The sequence below is a fragment of the Ursus maritimus genome, unplaced genomic scaffold, assembly GCF_017311325.1.
Source record: "Ursus maritimus isolate PB19 unplaced genomic scaffold, ASM1731132v1 scaffold_15, whole genome shotgun sequence".
Classification (NCBI taxonomy): domain Eukaryota; kingdom Metazoa; phylum Chordata; class Mammalia; order Carnivora; family Ursidae; genus Ursus; species Ursus maritimus.
The window spans coordinates 51,990,426-52,005,642 of record NW_024423897.1 but is presented as its reverse complement, the minus strand read 5'-3'; the positions used below and the strand labels follow the sequence as shown (position 1 = coordinate 52,005,642).

Genomic DNA, 15,217 nt, shown 5'->3' with positions numbered 1-15,217 from the left:
AGCCATAAACCCTGAGAGATTTACTGCGAAGCCATTGTTAGGAAAAGAACTCAAGTTTTAGGTAAGGTCAAGAACTATACATTATCTTTTAAGGCGGTTCCAGTGGGGGAGCCCAGTTACACTGATAAGATAGAGGAACTGTTGAATTTGTTCTCATTCTGAACTGAGTATACCCTTTTATAGGACACATGGAATCTATTCCAGGGCTGTACATATTCTCCTAAGGAAAAGCACAATGCAGTGATCCTCCTTAACGTTAAACAGATGCACACACAAAGCGAACTGTGCCTTATCATTCTCCTTGAACCCTCTTCAAATCTTGTTTCTTTTTTGATGAATGTGGATCCTCACCAGTGCAGTTTTTGTTTTTATAAATTAAAGGAAAACATTTGAAAGACTAATTGCAGGGAAGACGTCTCTTTGCAGAAACACAGTGTGCACCTGTTCTAAAGTATGCATGTGGGCTCACAGCCCTGCCCACTGCTCAGCAGGGACGCCCGTGCACAGGACACTCCGTTTCCTGTGAGTGAAGGAAAACCACCAGAGTGCTTAGCACAGCACTGCATTGTTTCAGCTGTGAAAGCCCTTTCACACACTTACTGTGCAAACTAAATTCTATCTCAAATCTTTTTTGCTCTTTAAGTATTTTTAAATGAGTCAGAGTTTAAGACAGGATATGCACGATAATACAATAAGAATAGTGTTACTGTAGAAGTCCAGCCACCAGTGTTCCTGTCCTCACCAGCCCCTGCTGGTATGACCTCAGCTAAATCCTTGTGAATCACACTCAGCTGCGGTTTCTTCACCTGTGCACACGTGTGCACACACACACACATCTGTTTGCTGCTGCTGTGGTTGTGTTCTCTAGAAACAGCATTAAAGATTATTTTTTCCTTGTGAGATTAAAAAAAAACCCTGCAATTTAAAAATAATTTTGTTTTCTCACTTTTCACTAATCAAAGATGTATTTAATTGTCACTCTGAGCTTCTGGCGATAGCTTCAGGGAACAAAAATCAAAACAGCGTGAACACACTGGATTTATGTATATTTCCAGCCAAAATGCAAAGAAACAAAATTATTTGGCCTTATTTAGGGTGAACATGAAATTTTGAAGTATTAAAATTTTGAAGTTAAGATTAAAAATAGACTGGAAAGTTCCCTCAGAGTCCCAGGTTAGGAGCCTTCAGTCAGAACGACCTTTCCTGGCTATGGAATCCTTCCTTCTCTCCACACAAGGAACAGGCCCCTGCTCTTCAGCTGTGATCTCTCTCTGGTATGTGCTCTTTCTAAGCATATTTCTTCAGCCAGACTGCAGGATGAACACAAATTTATGGCTTTTTATTCTGAAGAATTTCCTCCAGGTGCTGAAAGTTGGCCTCGCGGCAAGCGAGCAAGTCCATAAACCCAGGGTAGGCTGCCTGGGAGTGCGGGGGTAATGAGCCTGGGAATCAGTCCATGGAGGCTCCCCCATTTCCTCTTCCCTCTCCGAGGACTGGCTGGGGGCGTGGGGGGAGGAGCCACAGCCCAGATGCGCCCAGTCTGTTTTTACAGTCCTCACATCAAACCATACAAACGCGAGCACAGTGTGTCGCCCAAAACATGTAGTTTCTCTGAAACTCTATGCTAATAGTTAAAAAAAAAAAAAAAAAAAAAACAATTTACAGAAGGAGCAGCAGAGAGAAAGAACACATTGGCAGATAATGTTTGGACACATTTCCATTTTCTTCTAGTCTTTTTCTATGTAAAATGATGCATATTTTACTCCTACTTTGAAAATTCGACTCTAAGAAACCGTCCCAGTCTAATACCATTGTCCATTTTCTCAAACGCATAGCTGAAGAAGGTTTCTCTTGTTACCTCTTGTTAAAGTGAAGAGCAAGTCACCCCTTCCCGAAAACGGACCCACACCTGGCAGCGTGGTAGGACCAGAGTTGTTGTTCTGTCCAGGACCGCAGCCACCGAAACGGCCAGGACGGATTCCGAAGCCCAAGGCCACCCCTTCCCTCTTTCATCTTAGAAGTGGCCCCAGGGCCCAGAAGCACACGGGAAGGAGGGAGGCCTTAATAACAAGAAAGGAATGTGCGTGTTGTGACGGAGATCTCAACACTGAGCGATCTCCCTTTGTCTCCCCGCCGCTGAGGAGAAAGCCAGCACGCCCCTCGCAGGGGCTGTCTGCTCACTTCCTGTCATCCTTCCCTCCGGCCTGTGGCTGGGCCACTCGGTCACACGGGGCGCTAAGGAACGCCAAGGACAGGGTTTGTGCCAATTGCGTTTGTAGCAGAGGCGTTCTTTTCATTCCCTTTGTCCCCGAGCCAGCTTTTGTTCCCTCCTGGAGTAACTCCAGGCCTCCCTCCCTCCCGTCCTTCTTTCCCCTGTGGCTGCTCCGCCCCGGCCCTGGGCGCTCACGCAGCAGGCGCGGGCATTCTTAGAAAGCGGCCCGTCCTGGGCTCGGGGCTCCTCCTGAGGCGCGTCCCGGAGAGATTTCACCTCCAGTGTTGGATACGAGAACAACTCCAAATACAGTTGCCCTGACCCTCTTTTATTTTGCATTTTTTGGCTTTTGTAATTGTTTTGCTATGTAATATCCGAGGACGGGAGTGGGCACTTTTCAAGAAATGACAGACGGATCATATGAAAACTAAAATTCAGTGCCATTCAGTTCTTGTGGGGCGGGGAGAGGGTGTCATAAAATCAAATTCAAGTTTGGGATTGCAGCCGCTCAACCCTTTGTGTGCTTGGAAGTGGGCAGTAACAATGGGGACTGCTGTGCCCACACACCTTGTGGGCTTTTTACATCCTCAACTGTAGTTAACATTTTAATCCCAGTTTTCAAGTGCTTAGCTCTAAGTTACAGCAGCATTTTGCCTTTGGTAGAGGTATTACTAAAATATAATTGTGAAAGAGATTCCTAACCAGTTAGGGCTTTTTGTTTTCTTTATTTTTGATCCAAATAACCAGGGACCCTAAAATATAATGTACTAGATATTTGCTTTGTGGTTTGTGGGGGGGAAACCATCCATTTCCTCATTCTCCACGGCTGTAACTCTTTTCCAAACTAATATTCCACCCCCTTGAGACCCGAGCATCGGCTAACCTGCTGTGTAGAGAACGTGAAGAGTGATACTGCTTGGCAAGCTCACTGCAGAACATTCCAGGGCCGTTGTTTTTTTTTTTCTTCTTAATGCTATGTAAGAATTAGTATACGGTTCTGTGAAAGGAGTTATGTGGCTCTGTGAAAACATAAGTTTGCCTGGTTTATAGCATATTTTGGTTAGGTATGTTCTTAGGCAATTCATGTATTTTCTAGAGTGTAGGAGAAAGGCTTTTGCATGTTGGCATTCTGAACCCGGTCTTAATTAAAAATAATAAATTTGTGTATGAATGAGGAGAAGTCTGTCAGCACCTGAAACAAATCAATCATGCAGTTTAAACCACTAACTACAGAATGTTCTTTTAAACCGTTTTGCATGGGAGTGTCTTTGTGTGCCTTCCGCTTCATTTAGAGACATTCTCAACTTTAAGGAAATCTACAGATTGCCCCCTAAGAAAATCTTTGGTTTCTTCTGTGAGAAGGTAGCCTGATTTATTTCATTTCTTTCCAACAAGTAATAAGACATTAACCAAAAGCATAAATATTCATCATGAAGAATACAGTTCACAAGTAAGCTTCCTTCAAGTAAGGTTAGATCTTTCACTGCTAACCCTTTGTGTTTAATATCAGGAACAGTTATGCCCACGGGTTAAACCTTCATGTTTCTTAGCAGTCTTTGAACCTCTGAAAGGCAGAATCAGATGAAGGGAATGTTATATGAGCATCACGGGATTGCTTATTTCCCCCAAAATTAGCTTTCTGTTCCCTTAAATGATGATTATCTATTCAGGGCAATAATAAATGCTGTATTGCCCTGGGACTAGCTTCCCAAATGAAGAAATTAAGAATCAAGAACCCATTATTTTATCACAGAGAAAAACCTCATTATCCCTAAGTCAGCGGTATACTAAATTCTAAGTAATCTAGTGAACACATGATATTTGTTTTTATAATAATCTTTCTTTGTGTAAGTGGTATTCATCTTAAGTAAGCTTGTGAAAAGAACAGCCATTTGACTTTTGGGGAACACAGAGGTTCTCAGCTTCTGAAAACATCAAACAAATAGAGGAACATTCAGAAGTTGTCGTGCTTCTGAGCTGTCAGCAGACCAGGGCCGGGAGCAGCACGCCCCAGGACGTCGCTGATCGCCCGCGTGGTGGTGCCCGGGTGGTGGTGCCCGGGTGGCTGTGCACTCACATGCAGGGCCCTGTCCTGCAGACCCTCCACGGAAGCTGCCTGGTCTGGGGCTTACAGCTCCTGTTCACTCGTGTAGAGGGAGCAGTAGAAGCAGGTGAGGTGTCAAAGGCCCCTCTGCCCCGTTGGCCTCTGCTGCCCAGGACTTCACATGGAGGTGGCACAGTGGGGCTCTGTGTGAGCAGTGGGGCACTCGATGGCTGGAGAACTTTCCATGTGAGCGCTGATGCTACACCGCTTTTATTCTGATTTCCCAGCCAGTGTGCTGGAGGGCCATGTAGCTCCTACATCAGGAGTGGGGGGGGCCAGGCTGGAGGGTGTCAGAAAACTCTGGTAGACATAAATGTGTGCAGCTTGCAGGATTTGTGTGTGTGTTTCTGGTCTCGTCTTTATGCAGTTTTTTCAAAAACTGTCTTTCTTCCATCCAGCAAGGATCTCTTTATACATCTGCTTTTGTCCTTGTGTAAAAGTCAGGAATGAGCCCAAATCCCCTCCCTGTCATCACTGGCAAGATAGGTCCTTGGGGATTTCTTTTCTCTTTGTGACACCTTAGGCTTTTTGTTGAAGAAAATCCTGTTGTCCGTCTCCCAAAAATAAATATTTCAAGGGCTAACTCACATAAAAGGCAAAGAAAATGTCCCTGTGTCTGGAGAAAACAGGAATATGGACTAGAGGCTCTCATCCAACAGAGCCAGTGTTTGTCCCAGGCAGAGGAGGGCCACATGAAGAAGTGAGCCCAGCCTAAAAGCAGGGTTTAAAAAGAAGACAAGAACTCTCTGACAACACAGTGGGGTTTTATAACGGTGTGGTTTTCCATGTGTGGATGTCTGCCTCAGGCCAGCAGTCGACCCACACGTGCCCAGTTCTCCCCCACCACCCTGGAAGGGGGTGTCGGATCAGCAAGGCACACTGTAGCATTCCACCTTGACCATCACTACGCTGCCCTCCCCCAGGGTCCAGGTCTCAAGATATGACGGCTGCCTAGCTCACCTCTTCCTAAAAGCCACCAGCCTGGTGATGAACTGTCACCAGCCACAGATGTACTTGTCCCCAGAGCATTCCTGATCCAGCCAGTGAGCCAGGGCCTTTTTTGTTCAGGTCATGGATAGCTCCATTCACTAGATTTGTATTAAATTCCTTACATTGTTCTAGGCTAATCCATCCTTTGTGTGTTCCACTGTCAAAAATGACTCTCCTGTTATTTCACTTCTGAGGTGTTTTCAAATTTCCACCTTGGCAGTATGTGATATCCTGTTCATCTGATTAGCCAAGCAAAGGATTATGCCATTTACTTTCATTTTTATTTCATTTCTTCAGGTTTCCTTCTTGGAAATTTAAGTGTTGAAATTCATGTGGAGAAAGAGCTTTAAGATGAGACGCTTTCCTGACTAGAAATTCTGACAGGTTAGCATTCCCCTCCCAAGAACAAATTCGAGAGGGAAAATGATGCTTGCAGTTCTGCATTTGTTGACATAGCCACATTTTCCAGTGATTATGTAATGTTTTAAGTGTTTTCAGAAACCACACTAAGAATAAAGAGCATTTAGAGATTTCTCTGAGAGTCAAAAGAGCAAAATTTGCACGTGTGACTTCCGTTTGCATGTCTGTCTGGTTAGGTAGAGGTTAAGACCCTCGTGTCTCTGATGCTCCACGTGCTACGTGGTGGTGAGAAGCCATTCTCTTTTCATGACGTGACTCCCTAAGCACAGAACAGGGACACGCTCTTTCTGTCCCCACACAAGCTTGCTTTCAGCCTCCACCAAGAGAAAGGTTAGAGAGATTGTTTCTATTCAAGTCCAGTTGTTTCTAGTTGAGTCTGTGTTAATTGATGCCAGTGATTACATTGTGTTCTTCCATTCAGGGGTCCCCTGAGGTGGGCCGCTAGTGAACACTAGTGTGAATTCATGGAAGGGGGCTGCACAGGGGAACGGTGAGTGTGCTGATCATTTATGTGCATTTTCTCAGGCGGCAAAGACCATGTGTTCTTCATTACAGCGCTATGCTGGACCTCTGAGTGAATCTAGGGATTATTAAAAAAAAAAAAAAAAACTCAGAAGTTTAATCTTTCGCTTCATGTTTTCTGTGTTTGCTTCATCTTTGAAAGCAAATACGGAGCTCACATTTTTGCATCAAGGACTCCCCTTGCAAATTTGCTTCTAATGTCCTTGCCGTGTTTTTCACTCATTGCCATTCCGCAAACTCAGTACCTCTGTACAGCTTCTCACTTTTTAAAAAGATTATTTCCTGTGTTAACGTGAATCTGTGTGACAGTTTCAGGCCAGAGCGAAGCCCTGGAAATGCGGGACACCAGAACACAGATGCGTGTGGGGAAGCAGATAGCTGACGGAGGGTACGCGTCCAGTCTGTCTCAACCCCTAATGCATCGTTACTAATGCCAATTCACATACGAGATGAGTGGAGCACAGATAAGAGTGAGGTAACTGGAACGAAAAAGAAGTCAACCAAGAAAAGTTTTCAGATACTTACTCCCAAATAGAGTGTAGACTTAAGTTTGGAAATATAAAAATACTTGCTGCAGTGTTCAGAACTGCCAAAAGTATCACCATATCCTTGGGCAGGTCAGTTTCCTCTTCATTACGTAAAGTTCCCCCAAGTAACACCCCAGCTTCGTCTCCCTCATCATCATCTTGAATTAACACGCTTAGCCTGTGGAGGTCATTGTAATTGCTGTGTGACACAAAGAGAAGATTGGATCCCTAGAAACCCATCTGGGAGAATAATTTACTGATTAGCTTACTTTTTATGTGATCTTCAAGAGGATTTCTTGTGCATTGTGGTCTCCCCCCCCCCATTCCAAAAAGTGTTACCTTGATTCCAAAAGCAGGGAATTAAAAGCCATTTTGAAAAGTATAGAGATGACAGTCATTTACTGAGAAAATTTTGCTCTGGAATCTTTGAACCAACCCGGTCAGCAGCCATAAGCAAGAAACTTCTTCTTTGCTCCATAAAGTAAATTTTAGATCTGATTTTCTGTACATTGCGACCTTCCTGGTATGGTAGGAAATTTTTCTAAGTTAAAATGTGATTTGCTGCGTTGAATTCTTGACAAGAGGTTTGAGAAACTGCTGAAGTCCAGGTGCGCCTGCTTAAACCCTGCCCAGTCTGTCCTGAAAGAGTCTAATGGAATTATTTTCGGACATGAGAAGCAGCTGCCCCAAAGTGTCCTGGCATTATCTTTCTTTAGCACATAATCTTTCTCTAGCAATAACTACTAAATAAACATTGTTTCATGTCCTGACTAACTGGAATTATAAATTAGCGGTTTGCCCTGGAAGCGTGCTGAGCTCGGAGTTAGGCTTATCCTGGTTAGAGGATGTATCAAGACACCACTGCATTGTTCATTTGACAGGGAGTTTTGAGCATGTACGATGGACAGAAAGATGGGAATATCTTCCTTCAAAACGAGCTACAGTTGTTCTGGGACACTCTGTGCAGGAGAATTTGAAATGTGAGCTAGCGGTTTATTGGAAAGTCTCCCAGGGTTGAGCATACGCATCTGTGTGGCGGTCATGCCTCATCAGATGTGGCGCGGCTGTCAGCACTGGTCCCGTGTGCGCGTTTGGGTGACATTATGTGGAGTGAGGGGTGCTCGTCTCTGCAGATGGGCAGCGTGTGGTGAGGTGCTGCGGCACCCGGAGAGATCAGGCCTTCACTGTCCTAGCGGTCCCTTCTTCCTGTGCCTGGCCCAGGGAGGCCTCCCTTCCCTCTGCTTGCCTGCCTCTGCGATTTCTGTTTCTGTGCACACATAGGAGTATTGCCTCCTGTTTGTCAGACTGTAATTTTACAAAGACCGTGATTGTTCCTGTCCTCCCAGCAGCCTGATGAGACTCACTGTCACTCCACAATCAGAAAACTGAAGGACTTGTACAGTGCCCAGCCCAGGACCTGACGGGACGGGACTAGAACCCGGCCCCGTTGCTTTTGAGTGACTCTTCATCTGTGAAGGGCTCCCTTGAAGGTAAAGCAGGCTTCACACCCTGCAGAGACAGCCTGAACAAAGCAGAGACCTCTCTGCCCTCCTGGAGCCGTGTGCTGTGGGGACAGGAAAGGTAGAAAGGAGCAGGAGTGCTGCAGGGGAGTTGAGGGCCCTCGGTGAAACGTCTACCACTCCAGAGGCTGGAGTTCGTTGTGTACCCGGGCGCGCTCAGCCCTGCGCTTGCGTGCTCTCCAGCGCTGGTAAACACCCTGAGACTTCCTGCGGAACGGGGAGAGGGCTGAGATGAAATGTGAGCCTTCTTAGTCTGCAACTAGCAGGATATGGTCCTTTCTCCTCTTTTTCTTACATTAAAAAAAAGTGCTTTATTAATCACAGATGTCTCAGATTTAGTGACTGGGACAAGAAGGCGATTTATCTTCCCCCCGGTCTCGGAGTTCTGTGTGCTCGCAGAGTGAGACTCCTTCCTGCAAGGGGCAGAGGGTCAGCACTCCTGCCTTCCCTCCTTTCTTGAGCTGCTTCCCTTTTTTTTAAGAAGAAACCTAGCGTGGACTCTGTGTGAACTCTGACTTTAGCCAAGAAGCCATCTATGTGGGCTGGGTTCCCCCCCTCAAAATAAGAAGAGATAAACCTGAATTGATTTCCTCTCTTAGACTTCAGGCAGGCCACAAATGGCCTTCTCATGTATACACTCGAGTGCCTTTTTAAAAGACTGTGATGGGCTGATAGCATCTCCTTATGCTGCTTTTTCTTCTTCATATGGGACAAGTTTTTAAACAAATGGGAAGAAAATGAAGTAATCCATCTGGGTTCCTTCATTCATCCTTCATCTCAAAATGATTTTGAGGATGTCCTGGTCACCGTGCGAGGCTTGTGATTACTAAGATGATTACCCTGAGTCCCCGTTTTCTGGGTGCTCACAGTTGCATAAATACAGTGTAGCACGAAGTTGTGTACTACTGAGGAGTCCTGGAGAAGGTTGCCTCAACCGTCCTACCTTTGTAAATAGCACTTTACAGTTGGTAAAGCTCATTCACCCCATTATTTCATGCGATCCTGTGACAGCCCTGTGAGATGAGGAAATCCAGACGCCAGAGTGTCAGCCTGGGGCCTTGGCTGTTGAGTGGGAGAACCAGGCTCAGGTTGCGACCCTTTGACGAGTCCAGAATTCCTTCTGCCATGCCTAATTGGTCCTCCATCTGGACCTTGAATCGGTGGTTTCCCCAAGCTGAAAAGAGGAACACACATCCCCAAACCAGACTGCAGCCATTCTTGGGGGTAGGAAAGCTGGGGATGGGGTGAGAAAGTAGCGGTACTGAGTGTTGAGTCTTTGTCTCTTCCAAGAAGTTAGGAGTTGAGGGAAAGGCAAGAGACAATAAGCGAAGGTGGGGACAGAAACAAATACAGTTTCTCTGAGTGACAAATGAGTTTCCATCATATTTCTCAGGTCGGTTCGGTCCCGAACCCTCTTTCTGTCGCCTGCCCCCCACCATGCGTGATGAGTGCTGCTGTTCACGTGCACAGCACCCTCACCAAAGGCTCCTGGGCCTGCCTCTACCTTACAAGAAAGCATCACATAGGGCAGGTCATTGCAAGAATAGCTCAGTCCACTCTGAATTACCATCTTATAAGTAAGTGATTTACAAACTCATGAACTTGGCTAAAATTAGATGTTACTTGGAGCTCCCCTTACAACTAATGAGGATATACACCACCAAGTCAGGACATGACCATTCACTGTGGTCAACAATGTGCTTACTTGGGAACTAGCCCGTAGCTGGTCATCGACTCGCTCACTCACCCATTTGTCATTTATTCAGCATATACTTACTTATTAAGCTCCAAGGATGTGCCAAACATCCTGCTGGCAGCTGGGCATGTAGTTGTCAACAAGCCAGACCCAGCGCCCGCCCACGTGAAGCCTGGAGTCTAAGGTCACGGTTGGCTTCCTGTCTTGACAATTAGCCAGATGGGAAAGTACCGGCACGAAGTGGTTATACAGAGCTGGGGCCCTAGGGCCCTCCACCGGAGGATTACTCTTGTTACTGGCCTGAACCATCCCAGTCCGATCCGGAGCACACAGGTGAGGTTTTAGAGGAAGGGGGCGTGCCCACGCCATGTTTATATCTGGGCAGGACATTTCCGACTCCGCATATCACAGCCACCGGGAACCCTTCTGGGAAAGGCACCTGTGTGCAGACCGGTAATTTAAAGTTTTCCCAAGGAGACCTTCTAAGCTCTGTGTTTTGTGACTTACGCTTACCTCGTGCCCAGTAGCATTAGAGACCTTAGCTCCACTAGGTATCGTCAGGACACGTTTAATTTCAGATTTGCAACAGAGCAGTTGGTCTAGTGGTTAAAGTCTCTTCTTCACTTAACTAAAAAAATAGGCCCTTTATTTCATTCTATTAATGAGTATATTAAGTTTAAATAATTTTTAATATTTAAATCTCTGATTTATGTATTACGTCACAGTCCAGCGAAGGGCATAAAATGGGCTGTTAGAATCCATTGGTTTGGGAAAGAAGTTTGTGTATTTTAAGAAAAAAACAACAATTTGTTGTTTTTCTTGAGGAGTGTCCAACAGATGAAGAATTGAACATTACTATTAAAGACAAAGTGGAAAGAGAAGGAATTCATCTGTTTTGCTTTTGGTTTGGGGTTTTTTTATTGCTAATCACCAGAAATCTGACTGACGTGTCAAACCTGCACTAGACAAAGTATCTGCTAATCCTAGAGACAGATGAAGAAAGTTTCCCTCTATCTTTACAGATTTCTGAAATGACATTGTTTTCCGAGGTAAAATTTAAAATTCAGCAACACTGTATATGTCAGTTCATCATAGGTGAGGTCTGGCCTTGGGCAGCTCTGCCTCCTTCCTGGGTCTGGGAGGGACGTCCAGGCCACGGCCATGTTTATCATGCCTGACCTGCCAGCTGAGGAGGAACCCTTCTTTTGAACCTACTTCCCAAAGTGCAAAGAACCAAACCCAGTGCAGCTGGGCCCACAGAGGAAGCTAGAAAATGACGTCTCCCGTTGTTCTTTCTGAGCCATTTTTACAACCACCAGCTCCTCTCCAAGCAAGGCTAGAATGCCCTGGGAGTGATCTTTGTAAAGCCAGCTGGGTCCCACAAAGCGTTATTGATGCCTCCCTGAGGCCCGCTGGGTGCGCTGAGCGGAGGAGAGGTCCTTATGCTTCCGGGGACTGCCCCACGATCCCGCCCACCACTGCCCCTGCCCGTCCCAGAGCTGGTCCGCTTCCCGGTGGCCCTGCGGCTTTGGTGGGCAGAGCCTGTCAGAATTCCAGTGGGCGTCCCCTTCTCACTTAGGATTCATGTGATGTGCTGCAATGCTCCCGTGCCACATTCCCTCACATTCTCCCTTCAGGGCCCAGGAACACATGTGAGGTTCGTGCGTGGGCTCAGGTGGTGTTCCCCATTACACGTAACGTGTGAGTATTGTGCTTAGACGCACGAAGACCTGGCACTGATTGGGTTGTATTACAGTAAGTGGGCCTCAGTCTCTTTCCTGCCCCCTCGGCTCACACAAGGCACAGTGGACTGTGTCGGTGACAGCTCGTCGGAGGTTGACCAACCCAGGATGTATCCGGACCCCAGCTGTGTGCCCCCTCCACAGTCCTGCGTCTGGTGCCGTCCTCCAGCTGGGCGCACGTACATTGGAGATGTGATTGTCCTTCAGATATGGGCGCTGATTCAGCTTGCCCTGCTTCCTGAGGCTGGGGATTTCTGATGTTTCCATCCGGTACATAATAGGTGCCTACTGTGTGCCAGGCACCATGGCAGGCTCGGGGAGTACCTCAAGTAACAGAGCAGATGAGGCCCCTGCCTCCTTAGAGCTGACGTTACATGGATTATTCAAGCTGGCTCATTCGAAGGCCAGCTTAGGTGCTGCCTCCTTCACGAAGCCCTCCATGATCCTTCCACTCGATTCCCCTTCTTCTCAACCTCCAACAGGATTTGTACTCACTTACAACATGTGTCATACATGGTGGATCCCATCGGTGAGGGAAGGTTTTATTCCTCTCTGTTCAGTGGCAGGTACAGGGCTTGGCTCCGACTCCCAGCACAGTAAATGACTATGAAAAATGTCACCTGCTGTGGCTAGCATAGATTCTTGCTAACAGTTGGAGCTTAAAAAAAAAACAAAAAAAAACCCACTTCAATTAAATAAATTATCATTTGTCATGTAGATTATCCAAACCTTCCTCTTCTTTTTGTCTTTCTTGTCCCTCTGCAAGAGTTCCCGAGGCACTGTTTCCCTGTTCGCCCTGCCCTTTATCCGAAATCAGCACCTGAGGTTTCTAGGAAGAACTTAGTGTGCACGTTGTCACCTTGGTTGACAATACAACGGTTCCATGCTCTCCTTCCTCTCCAGACAGTACGTGAGGAAAAGGGGAATGACGTGGAAGCGAGGTAGTGACTCATTTTAAAATAAAGTTAAAAAGAAAGAAAGAAGTGAATGACTATATATACACACGTTGATGTATGTATATACACACAGACGAAAAGGTTTTTACTCTTCAACAAAATACTGTGTCTGTATTGATTGGTTTTGAAACCAAAGTCTGGCTTTGAGAAAATCTAGATTTTTAAGAATGAGTGAGCCTGCTTGAAATGTGTCATCTGTTTATGGAAGATTATACCCTCTACCCGTTCAAGGCTTAGCCCAGGGCCGGAATGGGGCGGCAGTTAGACAGGGCTCTGTGGTCTCGTCCCGGCGTCTGGAGCACGAGTGGGAAACGGCCCTGGACTCTCTTGCGTATAATCACAGGATTGGGAGGGATTGGTGCTTCTGCTTTGTAGCTGCAGCACAGGACGGTCTCCGGTGCCACAGAGGTAAATAGAGCCAACACAGGTGTGTGCGTAATAGGATCTTCTCCAAGATTAATTTTAATATATTTTCGAGGCTTCAAAAGATTTAAGAAAATAACAAGCGAATGATCTTCCTCATTCCATTTCTTAAAGTGTAAAGCATTTTATTCCATTCCACTGTGGTGACACCCTCGAGTCAGGTGCTCAGGAGAGGGCCAAGCAGTGTCCAAGGTCACCGGGTTTCCGTTTGTAAAGTAATGCCTCGTAACTGCATGGATTTGCTGAGCACCGCTGTTTCCTAAGCTTTTTTGTATCTCTTTTTTTCTCCTGAAAAATCATCACTTCAGGGTTGACTATATTTTTGGGATCCAGTGAGAAGAATCATTTGGATATATTTTCTGTAAAGCATTTTGGTTATTTGAGGAAGGCCTTCCCTCACATTTCTTTTAAAAATGTGTTGTTGTTTTCATTAATTGCTGCTGGTATTTACTTCGACGTGAGGTCACTTCAAGGCTGAGAGCAAAGACACCCCACGCCAGCCTAGTTCCAGAGTCCGGCCACGGGCTGGATCTCCCCCACACCAGCCAGGCTTTACCCCTTTCACAGCCGCTGATTTTACTCTTGACACAGCTTCCCAGATGGGTGTCATTTGTCCCAGAGTCTGACCAGGTCAAATTCGTACTGATTTGTGTGTATACACACACACACACACACACACACACACACACACACGTGTGTGCACATTGACTTACAGAGTTGTACTTGTGTTCACCAGTAGTGAGTCAGACTAATACATTCGTCTGTCAGGATTAGTTCTTAATTTCCTTTTAAATCTTCTTTCATAGCTTTTGTTTATCAAGAAAAAGGATGAAAATAATTTTAAAATTCTGTGTTCTGACCCCTGGGATATTGTAAGCGTTGATGACATTTTCAGTCTGTGTGATAATGACACTAGTTTTCCGCGTTGGTGACCCGGGGTTTTGGAGGGAAGGGTAATCTTGAGAAGAGTGTCGCCGGGAACAGCTCAGGTTTGGTACAGGTTTGAAGGGGGTGTGCGTGAGAGATCGGACCTTCCCCTCCGACGTGCCCACCCTGCAGGTAAGTGGGCAGGCACAGCGAGGCGCCCGTCTGCACGCCACACACGGCGGGCTCTGCTCGGGCAGCGTGTCGGCCACGTGGCACCACCAGGACATTGGGAGGAGTTCCTTGTAGGCCGTTCGGTCAAACCTGCGCTGTCTCTCTTGTCCTGCAGACTCTCTGTCCGTCTCCAGCAACGATGCCAGCCCGCCGGCCTCCGTGGCTTCCCTCCAGCCCCACATGATGGGGGCCCAGAGCTCCCCAGGCCCCAAGCGGCCGGGAAACACGCTGCGCAAGTGGCTGACGAGCCCGGTGCGGCGGCTGAGCAGCGGCAAGGCCGACGGGCACGTGAAGAAGCTGGCGCACAAGCACAAGAAGAGCAGGGAGGTCCGCAAGAGCGCCGACGCCGGCTCGCAGAAGGACTCGGACGACAGCGCGGCCACCCCGCAGGATGAGACCGTGGAAGAGGTCAGAGCCCCACGCGGCAGGAGCCCGATTACCGGGCAGGGCCACCCACCGGGGCCCGTGGGCATTTCCCCTGCCATCGTAGGAATAGTTGTGTCTCGCAAATACACTACTGTGGTTCCGTTTCCGTAGGTCCCTGGGACTGTCTGCTCCTTAAATCCCTTGTTAGCAGACAGTTGGATTTGGTGGGGACAAGCGGTACCCACAGCAGCTCCGAGTTAACACGGTCAGGACTCACGGTGGCTTGTGAGAAAGAGCTCAGAGGACAGTGAGCCTATCCCCTCACCTTCCCCACCAAGGTATGGGCACCCCCAGGCCTGCTCCAGAAGGAAGCCGGCACTCTGCTGCCTTAGCCCTTCTGTTCGCACGCCACTGACAAGCCAGGTGGCGCCGTCCAGTGCTGCAGGTCTGGGCAGTCCCTGAGCCTGGTTAAGCAGTCCCTAAACCAACGGGGGCAGCACGGTGCAGGCAAAGCACGACTTCAGACATGGGCAGACTGGAGGAGTGTGTGTGTCCTGCCCCCACGGTCCTACTTATGTCTGTCCTCAGTAGAAAACACCCAGTGAATTTAGTACACTAACCAACAAACACTGGATTATTTC

General features: G+C 47.2%; 1 protein-coding gene across 2 annotated transcripts in view; it reads left to right on the top strand.

Annotated features, from left to right (window-relative positions):
- TRIO (trio Rho guanine nucleotide exchange factor) overlaps window positions 1-15,217 on the top strand; it is a 238,077-nt gene that overhangs the window by 182,052 nt on the left and 40,808 nt on the right. For both annotated transcript variants that reach the window (XM_040630542.1, XM_040630543.1), the window contains exon 34: window positions 14,326-14,618. In XM_040630542.1, coding sequence (XP_040486476.1) covers window positions 14,326-14,618 — 293 coding nt within the window. The remainder of the gene's footprint in view (window positions 1-14,325; window positions 14,619-15,217) is intronic.